Source organism: Ovis canadensis, chromosome 17 (genome assembly GCF_042477335.2).
Source record: "Ovis canadensis isolate MfBH-ARS-UI-01 breed Bighorn chromosome 17, ARS-UI_OviCan_v2, whole genome shotgun sequence".
In the NCBI taxonomy this organism is placed as follows: Eukaryota; Metazoa; Chordata; class Mammalia; order Artiodactyla; family Bovidae; genus Ovis; species Ovis canadensis.
Window position 1 is genome coordinate 67,473,712 of NC_091261.1, and position 24,935 is coordinate 67,498,646.

The 24,935-nt window shown below is 44.8% G+C and overlaps 1 protein-coding gene and 1 non-coding gene across 2 annotated transcripts in view; one reads left to right on the top strand and one right to left on the bottom strand.

The window, feature by feature from the left end:
• The first annotated feature begins 1,304 nt into the window (after positions 1-1,304).
• Positions 1,305-24,935, top strand: part of VSIG10 (V-set and immunoglobulin domain containing 10) — a 40,664-nt gene continuing 17,033 nt past the window's right edge. Inside the window, exons 1-3 of the mRNA XM_069557961.1 lie at positions 1,305-2,188; positions 11,062-11,349; positions 23,961-24,263. Coding sequence (XP_069414062.1) covers positions 2,110-2,188; positions 11,062-11,349; positions 23,961-24,263 — 670 coding nt within the window. The 5' untranslated portion in view covers positions 1,305-2,109. The remainder of the gene's footprint in view (positions 2,189-11,061; positions 11,350-23,960; positions 24,264-24,935) is intronic.
• On the bottom strand, positions 9,142-9,213 carry TRNAK-UUU (transfer RNA lysine (anticodon UUU)). Its single transcript has one exon. It is a non-coding gene; the product is annotated as a tRNA-Lys (tRNA).

A 24,935-nucleotide genomic window follows, 5' to 3' on the forward strand; every position in this document is an offset into this window, starting at 1 on the left:
ACTTAACTCACAACTTTCACATTGTGCATTTTTCTTTCAAGTCAACAAGGCTCTGTATAAGTAACAAGATTGGAACTTGCTTTGGCAGGAATTGGAGTCAGACAGACACGGGTTCCAGTCCTGGCTTTACCGCCAACTGGCTTCAGGCCCTGGAGCTTAACCTCCTAGCTGTACTTTCTCAGTGAAAATGGGACTGAACGATTTTTAGGTCCAAGGGTTGGAGGGAGGGACCAGTGAGATTAAGTTTCTAAAGCTCTTTAGAAAAAAGCCCCATCTATGCAAATGTGAGGTGCTATAATCACTGTTGTAAAACATTGTGTAGGAGGTTGATCCTTCCAGGGGTGGAGAACTGGGTGTAGGACCAGTGTGTTTGATTCAGCAAATATACCAGGAGGACGTGCTCTGAGCAAGTTCCCTGTGAGGCACCAGTAGGGTCACAGAAAATTCCAGACCCTCAGCTGAAAAACTTGCCCCTTATTGATTTTATCTGTATCTCGTTAACTTCAGGTGAGGATGTGAGATGTCTGTCAGAAAAGTTTGAGGAGATGTAATATCAAAACCAATGAACTCTCATTTGTTTATTTAACAAATATACATTGGGTGGTACCTGAGGTACCAGGCACTAGGAATACAGGACGTGCGCGTCCAGGTCCTGTATTATTTACTTTCCGTCACCAAGTAAAAGAAGAAAAACAAAAAAGGAGGAGAGGAATGAGGAAAACTTTCAGGAGCTGGCTGAAGACATAAAATCATTGAACAAAAGCCGGGGGTGGGGGGAAGGGACTGTGCAACTTTATGTCTCATTCATGGGCAAAACACATTTTTATTGGTTTCAAGAGGATTTCCTGATGGAAGAAGTATTTCAATAAGGGGTCTTCCGGCAACAGAATGAATGATTTTCTTAATAGCATTGTTTTTTTTTTTTCCCCCCAAATTTTACAATGAGATGATGGGGAAATTTTCAAAGATAGAAAAGTTGAAAGAATGGGAACTCTCATATATTCACCTTCTAGTTTATTCACAGTTAATATTTCACTATGTTAGCTGCAGTTTTTTGTTTGTTTTTTAAGAGTAAGTTTCTGTTAGGGCTGTTTCAAGGATCATCTCTTCCTCAGGATGTCATAACCGCATTTTCCCTAGGACAGAGGATGGGTTAGGGGTGTGGCAGGAAGAGGGGGATTTTAGCTTGGAAATGTAGTTCTCTGGGAACCAGACTGGATGGGGGTGGGGGGACTAGAAAAATAAAAAAAGCTCCCAGCACCCAGTTCCGCTGCCCTCGCGCTTACTGTGTGGTCTCTACCAGTTAGCCCGAGGACCAGAGTCTCGTGGCAGCTCTTGGCTGGAAGGTCTAAAGGATCATCTTTCTCCTGCTCCAGACCTGCCTTCCTTCTGCAAAGGGTAGAGAAAGGCAGCGATGGCGGCCCAGGAGTCCACCCGGAGGCACAGGAAAACAACTGGGAATCCCTAGAACAGCTAAACCGAGGGAACCGTGAATTCTGCAGATTGGCACCTGCCCCTCCGAGTCGAGACGGTCCTTCGAGTGCCGCAGCCTGGGCGCCCGGGAGGGAGCAGCCGGCGGGTCGAGGGGGGATGCCGTCCTGCGGCAGCTGCAGGGCTCTGCGCCGCCCACTTTCCCCGCGACTCAGGGCCGCTGTCCCGGGCGAGTGGGCTCGGGGAGGGACCAGCCTCGGCGCTCCGCCCCCGGCCTGCCCCGACCCGACTCGGCGCGCCCGGGCGCGCGCCCTTTGCATAAAGCCCTCCTCCTCGGCCAAGGTAGAGGAAGTTAGGCTCCCGCCTGGATGGGAGGCGGGAGGGAACCCAGCTCCGGTTGTTTTCCGTCAGCGGGAGTGAGTGGCGGGCGCAGGGGGCGGGGTGCGCCCTCCCACCAGGGGCCGGGCGCTCTGGAGAGAGTGGTGCTTGGAGCCCGGCGCAGCTCCTGGCCCCTGACATCGGGCTCACCCCAAGCATCCTTCCTGGGGGCTGCGGAAAGTGGAGCTACTCTGTCGTTCCGAGGACTTGGGAGAAGTACTGGGTACCCCTGGGGGGCGCACATCCAGCCAAGCCGGAGCTTGCGTTTCCCGAAGGGCCCCTGCCCGCATCTGGGGCGAGATGGCCGCGGGCGTCCGGGCGTCAGAGTCCTGGGTTCTCGTCTGCTTCGGAGCGCTACTGGCCCGCTGGGTCGCCGCAGGTAAGGGGCAACGATCTGGAGGCAAAAAGTTGATGCGAGGCAACGGTGGGGAGGGGAGAGCCGGGGACGGAATCCCTCCGACTCGAGGGATCCAGTCGTGGCCGAGGCCTCGAAGTCGCCCTGGGAGGGTCTTGACTTTCCTGCTCGCAGCTCAGCTTTTTGCAGGAAAGAATTTTACCGAGCGCTTGATAAAGGGCAAGACATCCCTACCCTCTTAGAGTGGGCAGCAGGCGAGGCTGCAAAGGGCCTGCGGAGGTGAAAATTGGGGAAACTGAAGATGGAAACGTTGAAGAGGTGTAACATGTTTAATTTTATTCTGTTTTTTTTAAATGGCCTATGTAAATTCGCGGTTTGGTTTTACGTGCTGCGCTGGTTCTCAAACTCGAGGCTCCTTCAGTTTCCTCTCCTCCCTCTGCCCAAGGTTGAACTCGCCTTGCACCTGTAACCTGTGATTTCCCTACACACTCCCGCAAGCCGACCGGTGTGGACTATGGCAAAATTGTGCTTTTCTCCTTTACTTAAACGAAAAAACTTTTATTTTGAAATAATTTCAAATTTACAGGAAACTTCCCCTACACTTGACATTGCCTCTTACTCTTGATATGATTGGCGAAGTCTTAACTTGCTCCATCTGTGATCTGCCTTGGAGCAATAAAGAACAGAGGGTTGCTTACAAAAACATTTTGTTGTTGCTGTTGTCTTGCCGCTAAATCCTGTCTGACTCTTTTGTGACCCCATAGACTGTAACTTGCCATGCTCTTCTGTCCATGGGGTTTCCCAGGCAAGAATACTGAATTGGGTTGCCATTTCCTTCTCCAGGGGATCTCCCTGATGGAGGGATCAAACCCATGCCTCCTGTATTGGCTAGCAGGTTCTTTACTACTGAGCCACCAGGGAAGCCCTTACAAAAACATACAGAATTTTTAAAAGATTGAAAAAATAATTTTGAACTTAATTCACCAGCAAATGCATGTCTTTTGCATTCAGGGTAGTGTGACAAGCAGTGAGAGGACCTGAGGTGAGGGAAAGGAGATGGAGTTTGCCAGAATACTTAAGAGTCCTATTTTCAGGAATCACCCAGTCCAGTGTGGTCTGCTGATCTCTTGTAGGTGCCTAGAGGAATTGCCCCCTGTGAGCTTCCTAGCAGCAAGTGCCAAAAGTTCCTAATTGGGAGGCTCTCACAAGTTTTTATTTTGCTTTCTTTTTAGCAATTATTTAAAAACAATAAAATTCCTCATAAGCTAGATTTCTAGTTTAGGTGGGAAAATCTGAGGATCTTGCCGCGCAGGGCCTGCTTTCCCAAGTGGAACTGAGTTGTGGTCACCTGTTTTCATCTAGGATAGGCGACTTCAAATTTGTTCCCCGCTCCTGGCTGTAGTATTAATGCTAATGCTTCCCCCTGGCCCACTGAAGTCATAGACATGACTGGGCTGGCACCTCCAGTCATATGGAGGGGTGGTCCCTGTGCTTTGGGGAGGAGAAGTGGATATACCGTCTCCAGTCGGCTGACCCTCAAAGGTGATTGTGTATTCCCTACTTCCCAACTGTCTGCAGTGTTTACTGTACTGGGAATATCAAGGGTCTGGGGACATCAGAACCCTGGGTTGAAATCATGATTGTGGAATGAACTGGCTGTAGCTCTCCACACAAAGATGTTTCCTCCATTGCCATGCCCAGTTATTTTGACGCCCAGGTCAAGTTCACCTTTGTGTACAGTGCCAGAGGGCTTTCCTTGCTTGATGTATTTTTGTTCTTTGTTTTTCAAGCTGGGAGTTGTTTTGGGAGAGAAAACCATCTTTCTCCTGTCACTTAACTCCAGACAGTGTTCAAGGCCCAACCTCAGGTTGTAAACCTAGGGTCATTCTTGAGAAAAGAATAGGAAAAAAAAAATAACTGTTTGATATAGTCCCAACTCTGTAAATGTTAATATGATGGCAGCTTTGGAAAAGGGTTATTTATATTGTTTCTTCCTTTGGTCCGTATTCTTTTTTTGATTGTATATAACTGTTAGTTTCTACAGTACAACATTGTGAATCAGCTATATATATATACACACACACACACACACACACACACATATATCCCTTCCTCTTGAGCCTCCCTACCACCCTTACCATCCCACCCCTCCAGTCCATATTCCAAATTTAAGCTTGGGGGACTTTCAAGGGCCCTCCGGATACCTTATGGACCACTTCTAGTAACACAGAATGTCTCACTCTTCTGGCTGGGAGACCGAGTAAATTCCTGTGACCTGGCACCTTGAAGACCTGAATGACAGTCCCAGCTCTTCCAGTGGCTTTTGTGGGAGCTTAAGGAAATCACTTAAGCTTTCTGGACTTAAGTTTTCTCAGCTGTAACATGCGGAGGTTTAGGATGATTAAGCATGGAACCAGTGCACCCTCAAGGACCACCCATTCCTTCTCCCTGTCAGACGTCACTAGTTGATGACTGTGTTCTTCCCTACGGAACCCTGACTCAGCCTGTCCTGAACTCAGCCCTCAGGACTGAGAGATCTCTAAGGTCACCTTCAGTGTCAGTATTTAAAAAGAACAGAGTGAGCTAAGCCAGAAGTGAAATGCCTTAAAATGGTGTAGTTTGTGGTTATGTCATTCTAGTCCTTGGAGGAAAAGACAGTGTTAGCTCAAGTTCCAAGACTAAAGTTTCACTGGGGCTTTTCCAAGGCTTTTTTTTTCTTCCTTTGCCAAGGAGCCTGGGAAGGGCAGGTCTTCAGGTCTCACAAACACATTGTTGCATCTGTAATTCTGGTTTTTTTCTCCTCAGTGGGGATTGCCACTGAGAACTTGGGTTCCCAGGCCTAACTATTTAAAAATAATTCTCACTTATTTTTTAAAGTGATTGTTTAGAAGTGTTTCTTGCTATTTTGGAATCTCCAGCATTAGGTCACATTTTCTGCCTTCCAACAAGTGATTAGAATTTATTTATTTATTTATTTCATTTTACCCTGGCTTCAGGGAATGATATGGCCACAATGGGAGAGTGTGGGAACATGCTGTAGCTTCAGCTGTCTTGTGATTTTTCAGAGGTAGCCCCTTCCAACCAGATAAAAGCCCAAATACAGATAACGGTTACTCTTTGTTTTATAAAAGAGAATGAGTTCCAAAGGCAGGTAACAATTTTTTTTTTACAACAACCTAATTGAGATATAATTTACTTACATACTATATACTTTACCCTTTTAACTGTACAATTCAGTGGTGGTTAGTATATTCACAAGATTGTGCAGCCATCACCATTAGTTCCAGAACATTTTCATCGCAAAAAGATGCCCTCTACTTAAGTATTAAGTCTCTCCTGGGCTTCCTTGGTGGCTTAGTGGTAAAGAATCTGCCAAGAAGTGCAGGAGACACAGGTTTGATCCATGATCTGAGAAGATCGTACATACCATGGAGCAACTAAGCCTGTGTGCCACAACTATTGAGCCTGTGCAGTAGAGCCCAGGAACCACAGCTACTGAAGCCCATGCACCTAGAGCCCGTGCTCTGCAACAAGAGAAGCCACCGCAATGAGAAGATCAGTCACTGCAGCGAGAGAGCAGCCTCTGCTCGCGCAGCTAGTTCAGTTCAGTTCAGTCGCTCAGTCGTGTCCGACTCTTGGCGACCCCATGAATCGCAGCACACCGGGCCTCCCTGTCCATCACCAACTCCTGGAGAATACTCAGACTCACGTCCATCGAGTCAGTGATGCCATCCAGCCATCTCATCCTCCGTCGCCCCCTTCTCCTCCTGTCCCCAATCCCTCCCAGCATCAGAGTCTTTTCCAATGAGTCAACTCTTCCCATGAGGTGTCCAAAGTACTGGAGTTTCAGCTTCAGCATCATTCCCTCCAAAGAAATCCCAGGGCTGATTTCCTTCAGAATGGACTGGTTGGATCTCCTTGCAGTCCAAGGGACTCTCAAGAGTCTTCTCCAACACCACAGTTCAAAAGCATCAGTTCTTCGGTGCTCAGCTTTCTTCACTGTGCAACCCTCACATCCATACATACATGACCACTGAAAAAACCATAGCCTTGACTAGACGTACCTTTGTTGGCAAAGTAATGTCTCTGCTTTTCAATATCCTATATAGGTTGGTCATAACTTTTCTTCCAAGGAGTAAGAGTCTTTTCATTTCATGGCTGCAATCACCATCTGCAGTGATTTTGGAGCCCCAAAAAATAAAGTCTGACACTGTTTCCACTGTTTCCCCATCTATTTCCTATGAAGTGATGGGACCAGATGCCATGATCTTAGTTTTCTGAATGTTGAGCTTTAAAGCCAACTTTTTCACTCTCCTCTTTCACTTTCATCAAGAGGCTTTTTTTTTTTTTATGAAACTTTCAGTGTTTTATTCGTTTTCATAATTTTACAGTATTAGTAAAAAAGAAATGGCCATTGCAAATAAGTATAAAATGGAAGTTGATGAAAAAATAACCCCAAGTCTTCCTTGACTCACACCTTCCCACCAAAAAACTAGCTAGTATATGGCAAATATCCTTTTCACACATTATCTTTAGGCATATATTCACTTTGTAGTGGTGGATGGTTTAGTCGCTAAGTTGTGTCTGACTCTTGTGACCCCACGGACTATAGCCTGCCAGGCTCCTCTGTACATGGTGTTTTCCAGGCAAGATTACTGGAGTGGGTTGCTATTTCCTTCTCCCATCAAGAGGCTCTTTAGCTCCTCTTCATTTTCTGCCATAAGGGTGGTGTCATCTGCATATCTGAGGTTATTGATATTTCTCCTGGCAATCTTGATTCCAGCTTGTGCTTCTTCCAGTCGAGCGTTTCTCCTGATATACTCTGCATAGAAGTTAAATAAGCAGGGTGACAATATACAGCCTTGACATTCTCCTTTTCCTATTTGGGACCAGTCTGTTGTTCCATGTCCAGTTCTAACTGTTGCTTCCTGATCCGCATAGAGGTTTCTCAAGAGGCAGGTCAGGTGCTCTGGTATTCCCATCTCTTTCAGAATTTCCCACAGTTTATTGTGATCCACACAGTCCAAGGCTTTGGCATAGTCAATAAAGCAGAAATAGATGTTTTTCTGGAACTCTGTTGCTTTTTTGATGATCCAGCAGATGTTGTTGATCTCTGGTTCCTCTGCCTTTTCTAAACCAGCTTGAACATCTGGAATTTCACTGTTCACATATTTCTGAAGCCTGGCTTGAGAATTTTGAGCTTGGAGAACTTTACTAGCATGTGAGATGAGTGCAGTTGTGCAGTAGTTTAAGCATTCTTTGGCATCACCGCAACTAAAGAAGGCCCAAATGCAACAATGAAGACCCAGCCAAAAATAAATAAAATTTTTAAAAAGTCACGCCCCACTATGTTCCTCTGCCCCCAGACAAGCCACTTCTCCAGCCCTAGACAACAGCTAATCCACTTTCTATCTCCATAGATTTACTTATTTGGACATCTCTGTAGGTCTACCTATTTGGACATCTCATATAATTGGAATCACAAAATATGTTGTCTTTTATGACTGCCTTCTTTCACGTAACACAGTGTTTTCAAGATTCATCCATGCTATAGCTTTGGCCTTTTTTATGGCCGAGTAATATTCCCATTATATGGATATACCACATTTTATTCATTCATCAGTTGATGGGCATTCAGGCTGTTACCACCTTTTGGCTATTATGAATAATGTGAGCATGCATGTACAAGTTTTTGTGTGGACAAGTTTTCATTTCTCTTGATTATACGCCTAGGGCTAGACTTGCTAAGGTAGAGTCATATGGTAGCTTTACCTTGCGAGGAAATATCAAACTGTTTTCCAATGTAGCAGCACCATTTAAAAATCCTGCTAACAATGTATAAGGGTTCCAGTTTCTCTACATCTTTGCCAACACTTGTTATTGTCTTTCATTTTAGCCATCCTAGCAAGTGTGACGGAGAAGGCAATGGCAACCCACTCCAGTACTCTTGCCTGGAAAATCCCATGGGTGGAGGAGCCTGGTAGGCTGCACTCCATGGGGTCACTAAGAGTCGGGCACGACTGAGCAACTTCACTTTCACTTTTCAATTTCATGCATTGGAGAAGGAAATGGCAACCCACTCCAGTGTTCTTACCTGGAGAATCTCAGGGACGGGGGAGCCTGGTGGGCTGCCATCTATGGGGTTGCACAGAGTCAGACACGACTGAAACGACTTAGCAGCAGCAGCAAGTGTGAAGGAGCCTGGTGGGCTGCAGTCCATGGGGTCGCTAAGAGTCGGGCACGACTGAGCAACTTCACTTTCACTTTTCACTTTCAAGCACTGGAGAAGGAAATGGCAACCCATTTCAGTGTTCTTGCCTGGAGAATCCCAGGGGGAGCCTGGTGGGCTGCTGTCTATGGGGTCGCACAGAGTCGGACACAACTGAAGTGACTTAGCAGCAGCAGCAGCAAGTGTGAAGTGTTAGGTATCTTATTATAGTTTTGATTTGCATTTTCCCTAGTGGCTAATGTTGAGCTTTTCATGTGCTTATTGGCCTTTTATCTATCTTTTGGAGAAATGTCAATTTAAATCTTTTACTCATTTTATACTGTCTTATTGTTGAGCTTTGAGAGTTTTGTATATATATATTCCACATACAGATCTCTTCTCAGATGTGATTTGTAAATATTTTCTCTCAACTTGTGGGTCTTCTTTTCACTTTATTTTTTTGTATCCAAAATGTGTTTATTGGGATGGTTTCCCATTCATCTTGTTTCAGGGTGCTTTTTAAAAAATATTTATTTACTTATTTATTGGCTGTGCTGGTGTGGGCTCTCTCTAGTTGCAGTGCACAGGCTTCTTATTGTAGTGTCTTCTCTTACTATGACGCACAGGCTCTTGGGTGCCTGCAGGCTTAACCCAAAGTCACAAAGATACATTCTTTTTTTTTTTTTTTCCTAAGTAATTTATAGTTTTCTATGGTCTATTTTGAGTTCCTTATTTTTTTGACATCTCTGCCTGGCTTGCAGAATCTTAGTTCCCCAACCAGGGATTGAACCCAGGCCACAGCAGTAAAAGTGCTGTGTCCTAACCACTGGACTGCCAGGGAACTCCTGATTTTGAGTTAATTTTTATGTGTGATGTGAGGTAAGGGGTCCAACTTCATTCTTTTGTGTGTGGACAGCCAATTGTTCCAATACCACTGTTGAGGGCAGTTTATTTTGTAATGAAATACCATCTTTCACAAAACCCCAGAATATTCACATACTTTGAAAACTTCCAATGTGGTGGAAAAAGCACTGAATGGAGCAAGAAATCTAGACTCTGGTCGCATACTGCTACCTTCTCATTGTAGGACTTCAGGCCAGCCCGCTTCCCTTCTTTGCATCACAGTTTTCTCATCTATTGAATGTGACAACATGAGTAAGACTGGTTCTGCCCGTTATTCCTGCGCCTGTGACCTCTTTGTATGTGGGTGCTGATTGTGGAGGGGGCTGAAATATTAGGACATTTCTCAGCAAAATGGGCTGCATTCGCTTCTTGTTACCTGGTGGCAGTCTTAATGCCAAGTCAGTTACCTGAACATTTGTCAGTCTTGAATGAGCATCAGGGTCACCTGGAGGGCTTGTGAAAATGTAGAGTGCTACCTCCCACCCCACCCCTGGGTTCTGATTTAGATGTTCTGGGTGGGACTTGATAATCTGAATTTCTGACAGTGCTGCTGCTGATCTGCACTTTTCATTCTGCCTGGGAACACCAGCTTCATCCCTACCTAGCTAGTGCTTTCCTGACCATCAGATCTCAGTGTGGCTTCCTAGAGGAAGCCTTCCCTGTCAAAAACCACAGCTAGACTTAAGAGCCCCTTCTCCAAGCTCCTATCATGCTATTTATCACACTGCATCCTAATTGCCAGTTTATTGTCTGGTTGTTTTTGTTGTTGTTGTTGTTATTGTTGTTTTTGCCATGCTGCATGGCATATGGGATCCTAGTTGCCTGACCAGGGATCGAACCCATTCCCCCTGCAGTGGAAGCGTGGAGTTTTAACTGCTGGACTGCCAGGGGAGTCCCTATTGCCTATTTTCTCCACTAGACTGTGAGATCCTGCAGGTTTCTATTTTGCCTGTCATTGGCTCCCCAGTGCCTAGCTCAAAGCATGCCCCAAAGTCCCCACTCTGAGCCCATTCCTGCATGGAGCTGCTGAGTAGTGTTGCATTGTACCTGAGGTGGAGAGAGACAGAGAGCAGCAGGAAAGAGGAAGCAAAGCCAGAGCCCTCTTCCTTCCACCGTTCTGGATTTCTAGGCAAGTAAATCCACTCAGATTCTGTATCAGTTATTTATTACCACAATAATCTGTGTGACAAAGCATCACAAAATGGCAATGAGTGCTTATTTCTGAAGGGCCTGGGAGTATTGGGCAGTTGGCCCTGCTGATCTTGCCTGGGCTCACTCATGTGTCTGGGCATCAGGTGAGTGGCCATAGCTGAGGATTGAGGCAGCTGGGGTCCCCACCATATATTTTTCACCCTCCCCTGCTACCTAGCCCAGGCACATCCTTCTCAAGGTGGTAGCAGAAGATGAGAGTGAGCAAGCCCAATCACACCAGTGCTTTTTAAGCCTCTGCTTGCAACACATTTGTTAACACCCCAATGATCAGAGTAAGTCGCATGGTGCTACCAGAGTCAAGAGTAGGAGGGCATTGTGGAGTGACGTTGTGAAGGGCATAGACAGTGGAGAAGCGGTTTATTAGGACTGTTTGCAGTTGAGATCCACCACAAATTCATTACTGTCAATTACTGGCCAATAATCCCAACAGGGTTGGGCTCAGTGTATTATTGTATCTCAAAAATACATGCCTGTTTTGTTTTTGTTTTTTAAATCTTAATGCAGGGAAACGGCAAGAAAAGGAGATTGTCTAGGATCAAGAAAGATAGTAACAGCCTGACCTTTCCTTGCACAGGATTGGAGGCTGTCATCATTGGAGAAATTCACGAAAACATCACCCTGCACTGTGGCAACATCTCGGGACCGAGGGGCCTTGTGACCTGGTGCCGCAATGACTCGGAGTCAGTCTTCCTCTTGTCCTCCAATTCCAGCCTCCCACCAGCCCAGTCGCGCTTCTCTCTGGTGAATGCCAGCTCCCTGCACATTGAGGCGCTGAACCTGCAGGATGAGGGCAACTACACCTGCTCTGAGGTCCTGAACAAGACTGAGACACGGAGGTTCCAAGTGTGGCTGCAGGTGGCCAGTAAGTGGTGGGTGGGGATTGCAACTGGTGGGGAGGGGCTCAGAGCCTTGGACCTGAGGAGGCCTTTGGAGACAGTAGCCTGGGTTTCATTCTGGGCACTCCCACGTGCAAGCTGAGTGATCTCTCACATCTGTCATTTCCTCATCTGTATAATGGGGATAATAGGAATTCTTGCCTCATAGAATTGCTGTGAGGAATAAATGCCAGTATATCTACGTATATACTCCAATACTTGGGCCACCTGATGTGAAGAACTGACTCATTTGAAAAGACCCTGATGCTGGGAAAGATTGAAGGAGGGAGGAGAAGGGGATGACAGAGGATGAGATGGTTGGATGGCATCGCCGACACAATGGACATGAGTTTGAGTAAACTCCAGGAGTTGGTGATGGACCGGGAGGCCTGGTGTGCTGCAGTCCATGGGGTTGCAAAGAGTCAGTCACAACTGAGCCACTGAACTGAACTTAACTGATGTCTATGTAAATTGCTGTAAATGGATCCTGGCATATTATTTATTAATAGTTAGCTATTACTTTAGTTTATTAATATCATCCTTGCTATTAATCTCATTTTATTATGTAACAAAGTCAAAGTATAACATAAGCAAGTCAGACTGCCTGAGTTCCAACCCTAAGGATAGGTCATCTTGAGTAAGTAACTTAATATCGCTGAGATTCAGTTTTTCTTATTTGTTAACTGGGGAAAATGCATTGCATGCCTTACCAGATATATGCTCTTATGCTCTAGTGCTAAATACAGGGCTTAGTATGAACAACTATTACTACTGTCTTTCCTAAATCAGTATATCATGTTTGTCAATATATATGCATGGATTTAGTTGGCAAATTATAACCTGTGGGCCATTTTTAGACTGTTGTATATTTTTGTATGATCTGCAAGCAGCAATTTTTTTTACATTTTTAATGGTTGAAAAAATCAAAAGAAGAATGATACTTGTGACATGTGAAAATTATATGAAATTCAACTTTCGGTTCAAATAAGGTCTTATTTGAACATAGCAATGCTTATCCAGTCACATATTATCTCTGATTGTCTTTAGTGCTATAATCTCAGAGCTGAGTGACTGTGAAACTGATTGTATGTCCCACAGAACCTAAAATGTTTACTCTCTGGCCCCTACAGAAAAGTTTGTTGATCACTGTCTTAGAGGGACATCCACATTCTAGTTGAATGGAAATACTCATGTGGTCATTTTATTGCTCCCTGATTTTCTCATCTATAAATTAAAGAATTTACTCATTCCTTTAGTCAATATATATTTATTGAGAGCCCGATGTCAGACACTGTTCTAGGCACTGGGCCACAGGAATGGATCGGACAGAAACTGTCCCTACCCTCACGGAACTGACATCCTACTGGGGGAAGACAGACAGTCAGCAGGTAAAAAAATGCTTCAGGCAGTATCAGAGTGACAGGTGTTGTGCAGAGAATTGAGATGGCGTGATGTGAGTCTCTGAAACACTTTACATGGGTGGGTCAGAGAGGAGCTTTTGGAAGGAGTGACATTGACAGTGAATGACATGTAGGAGCCAGTCACGCAAAAGAGAGAGAGGGATCCAGGCAGAAACTGAACTGGTGCAAGACGGGTTGAACATGGTGCATGTGTAGGTGAGAAGGCAGCTGGTATGATGGGAACCCAGGAGGTGAGAAGGCAGGACCTGTGAGATATGAGAGGTAGGGCCAGACCATGTGGGGCTGGGTAGGACTAGTGTTGTGGGTTGAATTGTATCCCCAGAGAGATATGTTGATTTCCTAATCTTAGTACCTGTGAATATGACTTTATTTGGAAATAGGCTCTTTGCAATTACAATCAACCTAAGATGAGGTCATTGTGTGCTCAGTCACTTAGTGGTATCCAACTCTTCTGTGACCCCATGGACTATAGTTCGCCAAGCTCCTCTGTCCATGGGGTTTCCCAGGCAAGAATACTAGAGTGGGTTGTCGTGCCCTCCTCCAGGGGATCTTCCCGACTCAGGGATTGAACCTGCATCTCTTGCATTAGCAGGCAGATTCTTTACCACTGCACCACCTGAGAAGCCCAGAAGATAATGTCATTAGAGTGGGCCCTAATTAAAATTGACTGTTATCCTTATAGGAGGAAAATGCATGCAAAGACAGAGACACAGGGAGAACTCACACAGTGGCAGGCAGAGATTGGAGTAGTGCAGTTGCAAGCAAAGGAATGCCCAAGACAGATGGCCCCAAGCAGCAGCCACGAGGAAAGAGGCAAGGAAGGGTTCTCTCCTAGAGCCTTGAGAGGAATATGGCCCTTCTGACATCTGATTTCATACTTCAGGATGGTGGGAGAGTCAATTCTATTCTTTTTTTAAAATAATATTTATTTATGTATTTGGCTTCACTGAGTCTTAGTTGCGGCATACAAACTCTTTAGTTGTGGTATATGGGGTCTAGTTCCCTAACGAGGGATCAAAGCCAGTACCCTGCGTAGGCAGCATGGAGAATAGCCACTGGACCACCAAGGAAGTCCCAATTTCTGTTCTTTTAATCTGTCTAATTTGAGGTACTTTGTTAAGGCAGCCCAAGGATACTAATACAACTGGTAAAGACAATTGGGACTCTTATTCCAGGTGTAGGCCGCACCCCTGCGACTGTAAGCTAGCAAGGGTCTTGTATCATTTAAATTACACATAGAGAATGGATGTGTCTCGTCACAAAGAAAACTGGTAACATAAAAAACAAGGAAGCCAGTCAGAGGTACAAGATGTTAGTGGTCAGAGTCAGGGTGAAAATGTACAGTTCAGAGAATATTTCGGAGGGAGACTGCCAAGATTTGCTGCTGGGTTGGAAATGGAGGATGAAGGAAAGAGAGGCTTCAAGGACATGTCTAGATTTTTGGATGGTTTCTAAGGTTCCCACCAACTCTCAAGGCTTATGGAATTTGCAAACGCAATGTTTTTCGGTCTGGATAAATTGCTGAATGACCCAGAATGAATGTGGGTGTATCAAAAAATGTCACCCAATTTGGCCCAGTTTTTATTGGTTCCTGGTGGGTGCCAACAGACCTCCCTCACTCCAGCTGCCAAACAGTATCAATTCCTTTGGGACTACCCTGGCGGTCCAGTGGTTAATACTGTGCTCTCACTGCACAGGGCACAAGTTCGATCCCTGGTTGAGGAACGAAGATTCTGCATGCTGCATGATGTGACTAAAAATAATAATAATTCCTTCATATCAGTCCGTCAGTAAATGTCTTTTTTATTTTTTTAATTTTTGGCTGCACTATGAGGCGTGCAAGATCTTATTAGTTCCTTGACCAGGGCTTAAACATACACCCCCTGCAGTATAAGTGTGGCATCTAAACTACTGGACCACCAAAGAAGTCCCTAAATGTCTTTGCTTTTGACCTCAGAGGAGTAAGGTGGCATTACAACTTTGGGTTTTTATTTTATCATCACTCTCTCTGATATATGATGATTTTATCTGACACTAACTTATTAATCATTGGCTAAGTTTATTGGAGGATGGATTAGTTTCATTATTGCCCAGAGGGAGATAAATGCAAGGTCTTCTTGTGATGAAAATATTCTTTTAAAGTCATTAAACTCAAATGGTGCTTTGAGCTCTCTGAGTTACTGCGGTGTGATTTGTGTTATGGAAACTTGATTTGAAAACATACAGTGTCCCTGACTGGTGTAGGGCTTGTTCATGAAAACAGGACATAGGCTGTCTTAGTCAGTTTGGGCTGGTATAACAATAGCATAGACTGAGTAGTTTAAAGAACAAACGTTTCTTCCTCACAGTTCTGGAGGTTGTAAAGTCCAAGATCAAGGTGCTGGCAGATGCAGTGTCTAGTGAGGGCCTGCTCTCTGATTGGTAAATGAGTATCTTCTCTCCTTGGTGAACAAGGAGGGAAGAAGCAAGCTCTGGGGGCCTCCTATGAGGACACCCATCCCTTTCATGAGAGCTCTGCTCTCAGGACCTAACCCCTCCCAAAGGCCCTACCTCCAAATGCCATCACACTGGACACAGGCTTCAGCATATGAATTTGGGGGGAAACAAGCGTTCAGTCCACAACACAGATATCCTCTGGTTTCACATACACCAAAACAAACCCTCTGGAATGTCAGGCTGTGTTCCCATTTCAGAGAGACCCCAAGCTACACCATACCCCTCCAGGCACCAGGGAGCCCTTTCCTGCTCCTCAGACAGTGGCTGAAGGCGAGGCCTTGGCATCTCAGATTGGAACTCAGCCCTCATTTCTGCATGGGAGTTTCAGAAAATGGATTAGGCTTGACCCCACCATTACTTCTGTGGTGGTGTTGCTGAATGGCTGAGAGCATACTCTCTGAAGCCTAGTTACCAGGTTCAAATGCAGGACCTGCTGGCTGTTGTGTTTGTGACCTTGGGGAAGTCGCTTGAACTCCTCCACCCTTAGTTATCATTTGTGAATTCAGGAGTAATGGTACAAGCTAGGCAGAGATTCCCTGCACACATTCATGAGATACACATGTGCAGCCTTCAGCATAGAATTGGCACCAGTGTATATGCACTGGGTTCATGTTCTCTCTCTCAGCTGGTTAAGCAGGTGACAGGATTCCTGTGGGGGAAAAATGCATCTTAAATTCCCAACAATCAGTACACCTGAGCTTTTCCAACAAGATTAGCTGTGTGTCAGGGACTCTGTGGGCCCGAATTTTGCTTTTCCCATCTTACTATTGATGTGGTTGATAACTTAGTCTCTTAAGGAGAAGAGTTTGGGAACATTCTAAGATGGCCTTGGAAACTAGGGGGAGAATTCTGAGATGTGACAAATTGTTATCTGTAAGTGACTTTGGTTTTGTTTTGTTATTTAAAAAATTTTTTTCTTCCAGCTTTATTGAGGTATAATTGACATTGTGCTATCCAGCACAATGATTTTACTTATACACATCATGAAATGACCACAATAAGTTCAGTGAACATCTTTCATCTCATATAGATACAAAATTAAATAGAAAAAAAATCTTCCCTATGATGAGAAGTCTTAAGATTTACTCTCTTAACTTTCATATATAACACACAGCAGTGTTAATTATATTTATCGTCTTACACATTACAGCCCTAATACTAATTTATCGTATAACTGGAAGTTTGTACCTTTGTCCAGTTTCCCTTCCTCCCATCAGCCTACCTGTGGTAACCAGAGATCTGATCTCTTTTTCTATGAATTTGTTTGTTTTTGAACTATTGGGTTGGCCAAACTTACAGATAAATCCAAACAGACTTTTTGGCCAACCCAATATAATTGACCTACAACACTATGTTAGTTCTTGTTACACAGCACAGTGGTTTGACATTTCCATACTTTTCAAAATGATTACTGCAATAACTCTAGTTATGATCTGGCACCAGACAGAGGTATTATATAATTATTGACTGAATTCCCCACACTGTATATTTCATACCCATGACTCATTTATTTTGTAACTGAAAGTCTCAATCTCCTTCATTTATATCTTTCCTCTCCTCACTTCCCTGCCCTCTGGCAACCACCTGTTCTCTGTATCTGTGGCTCTGTTTCTGATTTTTATATGTGTTCATTGGTTCTGTTTTTTATATTCCACATATCTAAATCATACAGTATTTGTCTTTCTCAATCTGACTTATTTCGCTTGACATAGTGCTCTCTAGGTTTATTCATTTTGTCACAAATGCAAGATTTCATTCTTTTTTATGGCTGGATAGTATTCCATTAGGCAATGGCACCCCACTCCAGTACTCTTGTCTGGAAAATCCCATGGACGGAGGAGCCTGGTAGGCTGCAGTCCATGGGGTCGCTGAGAGTTGGACACAACTCAGTAACTTCACTTTCACTTTTCACTTTGATGCATTGGAGAAGGAAATGGCAACCCACTCCAGTGTTCTTGCTTGGAGAATCCCAGGGACGGCGGAGCCTGGTGGGCTGCCATCTCTGGGGTCGCACAGAGTTGGACACGACTGAAGCAACTTAGCAGTATTCCATTGTATTATGTATATATATATATATATATCTGTATATATATATGTACATACATGGTATGTACATATATATCTGTATGTATATATATGTACATACATGGTATGTACATGGTATATATACCATGTACATACATGGTATGTACATGGTATATATACCATTTTGCTACTGTAAAATTAGTTGTACATTTTTGAGTGCTGCTCTATCACTAAAAGATTCAAGTTAGGAGACTGAAAAAAAAATGTTTTATATCTGTGTATTTTAAAAAGAATCTGATGATGAACAAGGAGCCAGGCATCGGTTTCTTATGGGAGGAACACTGTCATGGAGGTACTGTAAGGCCACGTCAGTCCACTACATTTCTTGTTATTTAACAGATTCTGTGGTGCTGCTCCCATCCTATTCAGGTTCAGGAAGCTCATTCAGTGGCCTTGCAACATCAATCAAATCCAAGATCCTTCTATCACTCTGTACCTCACTGTCTATTCTGTTACAACTCTGATCTTGTCAGACACACAATTGTGACTGTCCCAGTGCTTGGAATGCTGTCTTCTTTTTATTCCCCAGTAATTTTTTTTGGATATGTCTTCTCAGGCAGGGGGAACAAAAGCAAAAATCAACAAATGAGACTACATAAGGCTGAAAAGTTTTGCACAATGAAAGAAACTGTCAACAAAACGGAAAGGCCAAATACTGAATGGGAGAAGACAGTTGCAAATGATAAGGGATCAATATCCAAAACATACAAAGAGCTGAAAATTACCTTGAATGTGTGAATGGACAGAAATGCTGCAGAAACACGAAGCTGGCTGTATGAGGGCTGGTAACTTTCACCCTCTTTACCACCTGGATCTCTGTTTATCTATCAGTGGGCATCTGGTGCCTCTATCTTCAAGGGAGGAAGGTTTTCTATAGGCCAGGGGTGATTCAACCTGCCTGGAATGGGTGCTGTGATGTGATTTTGTTATTTGTTTCAGGAGCAAGGGCTCTGCACTGTTCCTTATTAATTTAATGATGTGGTTGAAGAATCTAGCCATCAGGATTGGGGCTGCTGCTTCTGAGGGTACAGAAATCCCTTAGTCCAGAGCAGTTCAGAATTTCCATGGCTGTTTTTTTCCATTGCCTTACCCATCCCCTTTTGCCTCCAGACTGGGTGGGCATGATGTTAGAACTGCCGTGTGTTTACCTGCAGAAAGTCTGGGGGGCTAGCTCTTGTTGTTCGGTCACTAAGTTGTATCCGACTCTTTGCAACCCCATGGACTGTAGCATGCCAGGCTCCTCTGTCTTCCACTATCTCCCAGAGTTTGCTCAAATTCCTGTCCATTAAGTCGGTGATGCTATCAAACCATCTCATCTTCTGCCATGTCCTTCTCCTTTTGCCTTCAATCTTTCTCAGCATCCCAGTCTTTTCCAGTGAGTCAGCTCTTCACATCAGGTGGCCGAAGTATTAGATTTTCAGCTTCAACATCAGTCCTTCCAATGAGTATTCAGGATTGATTTCCTTTAGGAATGATTGGTTTGATCTCCTTGCAGTCCAAGGGACTTTCAAAAGTTTTCTCCAGCACCACAATTCAAAAGTATAGCATTCAGCCTTCTTTATGGTCCAACCCTTACATCCATACATGGCTACTGGAACAACCACAGCTTTGATTATAGGTACCTTTGTTGGCAAAATGATGTCTCTGGTTTTTAATACACTGTCTAGATTTGTCATGGGCTTCCCAGGTGGTTTCCCAGGGGGTAAAGAGTTTACCTGCCAATGCAGGAGATGTGGGTTTGATCCCTGGATTGGGAAGATCCCCTTGTGAAGAAAATGGCAACCCTCTTCCATATTCTTGCTTGGGAAATCCCATGGCCAGAGGAGTCTGTTGGACTACAGTCCATGGGGTCGAAAAGGAGTTGGACATGACTTAGCGACTAAACAACAACAACAAACAACCAGGTTCGTCATGGCTTTTCTTCCAGGGAGCAAGCATCTTTTAATTTCATGGCTTTAAAATCATCTGTAGTGATTTTGGAGCTCAAGAAAATAAAATCTGTCACTGCTTCCACTTTTTCCCCTTCTATTTTTCATGAAGTGATGGGACCGGGTGCCACTATCTTAGTTTTTTAAACGCTGAGTTTCAAGCAGACTTTTTCACTCTCCTCTTTCACCCTCATCAGGAGGCTCTTTAGTTCCTCTCCACTTTCTGCCTTTAGAATGGGTAGCATGGACCTTAACACATTGCAGTAGACTTTGTGCTTCTTTCAAGAGATCATTTCTCAGCCACTGGGGAGTTGAGTGGTACACTATGCCAGCCTCTCGCTGTGTCTGTTTTTCCCAGGCCAGGCAAATGTTGAGGGAGCATTGGAGCTGGTGGGCACATGAGCAATGAGGAAGCTGGTTTTTATCAACCTTCAGGAGCCCCTTTGGATGATTCAGTTGGGGTTTGGAGGATAGGAGTGCTTCTGTCTAGCCAGGGATGTGACTGCCATGCCAGACTTGCAGGAAAGGGAGTCTTGAGAAAGCCCCATGTTCTCTGACTAATTGGGCCCATCTGATTTGTACACGTTCTGTGATGGTGGCAGTGACACTGTGCCCTGGCACAACATAAGGTCCTAGAGAAAGGGGGTGCTGGGTGTACCGAAGAATGATTGCTGGCCTCATCAGAAGATGGAATGGCCCTTGCCCAAGATTGATTAACTCAAGTCTTGCCCAGCTCATCTGAAGCAGAGACATATGCTTATAACAGCCTCTGGGTTTTGGCCTTTTGAACAGGAACAGTGGCCAGTCGGGAGATAGGGAGTCAATGGGGTTGTTACATTTGCCTCTATATTTCATCTCTCTCTTTTTTTAATTTGGCTGCTCCACACGGTTTGTAGGATCTTAGTTCCCCAATCAGGGGTTGAACCCACACCCTCAGCAGCGAAAGCATAGTTCTGACCAGTGGACTACCAGAGAATTGAGTACTCTTTGGTAGAAGGCCTATTAATTAGAAGAATGGAATTCTTTGTTGGGGAGATAACATTTCACTTAGTTGAGGTTCAAAGTTAGTGTTTTCTCTCAAATCGATTTTGAAAGTTCATCTGTAAATACTGTCTTAGTTTGTGGGGTGTACAAAAAGAGACAGTGGACTATCATTTGCTGATGCCTGTTCTAGAATCAGTCTACAGGTGTACTATTGATAACAATGTTAGCTAACATGTATAGAATATTAGTGAAGTGAAAGTTGCTCAGTTGTGTCCAACTCTTTGCGACCCCATGGACTATACAGTCCATGGAATTCTCCAGGCCAGAATGCTGGAGTGAGTAGCCTTTCCCTTCTCCAGGGGATCTTCCCAACCCAGGGATCGAACCCATGTCTCCTGCATTGCAGACAGATTCTTAACCAGCTGAGCCACAGGAAAAGCCCATAGAATGTTAACCACATGTCAAAATACCAGGGTAAGAATTCTTCTTTCATCTCATTGGAGCCTTTGGTAACCTGGTGGCAGAAGCTACTCCTTTTCTCTTCATTTCACAGGAAGGACAGGAGACTAAGAGAAGGGAAGGACACTTGCTCGAGGTTGTCTGTCTAGAAGTGGCTGTAAGATTTACACCGAGGTGTGTCTGGGTCCAGAGTCCATGCCCATAACAATTAGGCTAAGGTGTTCATCCACAAGTCAGAACTTGACATGACCACGGCCTCTGTAAGATGCTAAACCTTTGTAACCACTCTGTATTTTATTTGTTTGTTTGCTGTTTTATTTTTGTTTCCTCCCCATCTGTCTCTTGGAGTGATTGCCACCATCATCTTGCAAGCAGAAGTGGCTGGTGGTTTCTGTTTAGGAATAGCAGCAGGGTGGAGAGAAAGGTAGGAGGGATGGAAATGGGTGCCGCCTTCTTCATAGTCAGAGTAGGGGAAGAACCCCAAGGGTTTAAGAAGATGGCATCAGCTTTTTTTGGTGGAGCATTTAGAACACACACATTTATTAAGTTCATCTTATATGGGTGGCATCAGCTTTAATTAAGAAAGCAGACTCAGGGCTTCCCTTGAGGCCCAGTGATTAAGGCTCTATGCTTCCAATGCAGAGGGCACAGGTTTGATCTCTGGTCAAGGAACTAAGATCCCACAAACCAAGTGGTGTGGCCAAAAAATAAATAAGCAAATAAAACTGAGGATAAATTGATTCCTAAGCCCTAGGTTGGGAATGAGGAGTCCTACATTCTAGAACTATTAAAAAAAAAATTTAAAAAAAAAAGCAGACTCAACCCAAGGGTTTATAGATGAACTGTAACTTTTGAACACTCAATTCAGAAAACCCTTCAGTTTCCCTCATTTAATTTTTTTTAACCCTTTCATCTGCTTCATTCTCATCCATTCCTTGTATCCAACACTATTTTTTTTTTTTTTTCTGAGGATTGTGCTGGTCAAAAGCCCTTCCCAGTCAGTTTCTGGGAGTCTGCACTGTTCATGACAGGCTTTTGTGACCCTCCAGACCACAGTTTGGTAGACCCAGGCTGCCCAGTCTACCACAATACTTCTGCTGGTCCAGACGTGGCTACTAATACCACAGAGATACCCTGTGCTGCACCGGGTGCGCACCAACTATGGGCACTCCCTAGGACCTGCCGGTCCACATACTTACCCAGCTAGTTGCCAACATTCAGTGGGAGATTTTGAGCACCTCCCAAACCACAGTATAACTTTTCCTCTGTGGGAAGTGACATGATTCCAGCAAATCATTGCAACTATTAGAAGCCAGCTCCAACTAGAAATGGATATTGTCAAGAATAGTTTTCTCAGAAACAATTCTATAGTTACACAGTGGCCCCCAAATAGGTGAAGTAGCTTCTGTACTTCAAGGGGCTCTGGGAAGGCTGTTTCCTCCCTCTAATAATGTATCCTCCTGGCATTAAAAAAATTATTAATTTTTTTGGCTGTGCTGGGTCTTCATTGCTGCGCTCAGGCTTTCTCTAGTTGCGGTGAGCAGGGATTACTCTTCACTGTGCTTGAGCCTCTCATTGCGGTGGCTTCTCTTGTGGAGCACAGGCTCTAGGCATGCAGGCTTCAGCAGGTGCAGCTTGAGGGCTCAGTAGTTGTGGCACATGGGCTTACTTGCTTCACAACATGTGGAATCTTCCTGGACCAGGGATCGAACACGTGTCGCCTGCATTAGAAGGCAGATTCTTAATCACTGGACCAACAGGGAAGTCCTTTCTGGAATATTTTTGTTCAAAATTCTACAGTCATAGATTTATTCATTTGGCCAAGCATTGCCCTTTCTGAACTCTTCTTAAGAGGAAGTCTCTGGCAGTGGTAACACTCTACAGGACTTTAGCATAAATAGGTGATGGATCTCTTCATCAAAGAGGATGTGGCATTTTAGGTGCATTGGATAAAAATGGTGAGAGGACATTTCTGGCACTGTTTTGAATACTGTATAATGGTAATTCATTTAGTTGTCATGACAACCGCATAAGATGGGTTCTAGCATCCCCCCATTTTTCAGATGAGAAAACAGAGGCTTAAGAGAGGTTTAATATTTTGCCAAAAGTCACACAGCTAATAAGTGGAGTTCAAGATCGGGGCTAGAACCAGTGTTCCTTCTCTTTCAGTGTGACATTGTGTGGGGGTCCCCAAGACCACTCCCAGGCTCACTGATTCCCTAGGAGAATTCGCAGAACAGCCAGGAGCACACTTTCAAGAGTCCTTTCCCAGTGCAGTCACATGGGTCATGCTTAATTCCTCCAGCGACAAGTTGTGACCACACGTCTGAAATATTGTCTCCCAGGGACACTCATCAGGGACACAGTGCCCTAGGTTTTTACTGAGGCTGGTCATGTAGGCATCCTCTGCCCAGAACATTCCAAAACTCTAGACTCTCAGAAGGAAAGCAGGTGCTTAGCATAAACCCAGTGAACCCCACTCTTACCAGTTCTGGGAATGGTGGGAACCCCCCTGAAATCCAAGGTCTTAGTCACCAGCCAAGGCCAACCTTACAGACAGGCTTTTCTAAGGAAAGCGTACCCAGGTCTGTTACCTTAACTCTCCTTTTGTTTGTTTTGTGGTTCCCTGACCAGGCAGTAAGAGCACAGAGTCCTAACCACTGGACTGCCAGGGAAGTCCTGCTATGTTAACTCTTTAATGCACAGATACCCTTTCCACTCATCAGTGTTTTTGAAAAGGATCAGTTTGCATTTTCCCTATTGTATAAGGATTGATCCCTTCAGTAAAGCTCATGTCATTGCTCAGGAGTAAATGAGAGCATGCACTTGGCACAGCATTTGTCACATAATAAGTGATATCATGGGCTTCCCAGGTGGCTCACTGATAAATAATCCCCCTGCAATAAGGGAGATGCACATTCAATCCCTGCTTCAGAAAGATCCCCTGGAGAAGGAAATGGCAACCTGCTTCAGTATTCTTGCCTGGGAAATCCCATGGCCAGAGGAGCCTGGCGGGCTACAGTCTGTGGAGTTGCAAAGAGCTGGACATGACTTAACAATAGCAACAAATGAGAGCATGCCTGAGGGCACTCAGCAAGCCTTTGTCACATAGTAAGTAGTGTTGTCATCTTCACTGGCTGCTGCTTGATCGTTTCTGTGTCCCTTAATGCTGGTGAAGGGCTCCAGTTAACTCTTCTGCCTTCCCCACTGCCCTGTTGTCTGCAGACGGCCCCTCTCAGGTTGAGGTCAACATCTCCAGCACTGGCAGGCTCCCCAACGGCACCCTCTATGCAGCCAAGGGCTCCCAGGTGGACTTCAGCTGCAGCAGCAGATCCCAGCCTCCGCCCATGGTTGAGTGGTGGTTCCAGGCCCCAGATTCCACCACTGAACTCTTCGGGAACAACCTGACAGCCAGCTGCTTCACGCTGTTACTGATGTCACAGAACTTGCAAGGGAACTACACCTGTTTGGCCAAAAACGTGCTCAGCGGGAGACATCGAAAGGTGACCACCGAGCTCCTGGTCTACTGTGCGTAAGAAATGCTCCCCTCCTCCTCTCCTCCACCTTGACCCTTTGTGACCTGTGTGTTTTTGCCTCCCTTTGTGCGCAAAGAATTCCCTGATACACGGGTCCTAACCTGCTTCTGTGGTTCCCTTGACACACACGGACACACCCGAACTGCATGTCAGAGAGAATGTTGCCTTTTCTGAAAGCTCGCTGCTAACTAGGGGTACGGGAGAGTCCCTGTGAGCCACAGAAGGGAATTTATGCCAGGTTTAAAGTTTTTTTTTTTTTTGAGGTGAAACTATATAATGTAACATTAACCATTTTAAGATGTACAATTCAGTGGCATTGAGTCTGTTCAGAGTGTTGTGCAACCATCATGTTTATTTCCAAAACATTTTCACCACCCCAAATTGGAGACCCTGTACCCATTAAGCAGTCACTCCCAAACCCTCTTTTCCCAGACCTTGGCAACCACTAACCTACATTCTATATCTATGAACTTGCCTATTTGGGACATTTCATATAAATGGAATCATACACTATGTGACCTTTGGGGACTGGCTTCTTGTTTTTTTTTTTTTTTTAAATGGAGGTTAATATTTTTAGGGGGGGTGCTGCAATGCATGGCATATGGGATCATTAATTCCCCAAACAGGGAGGGAACCTTCACCCCCTGCACTGGGAGCACAGAGT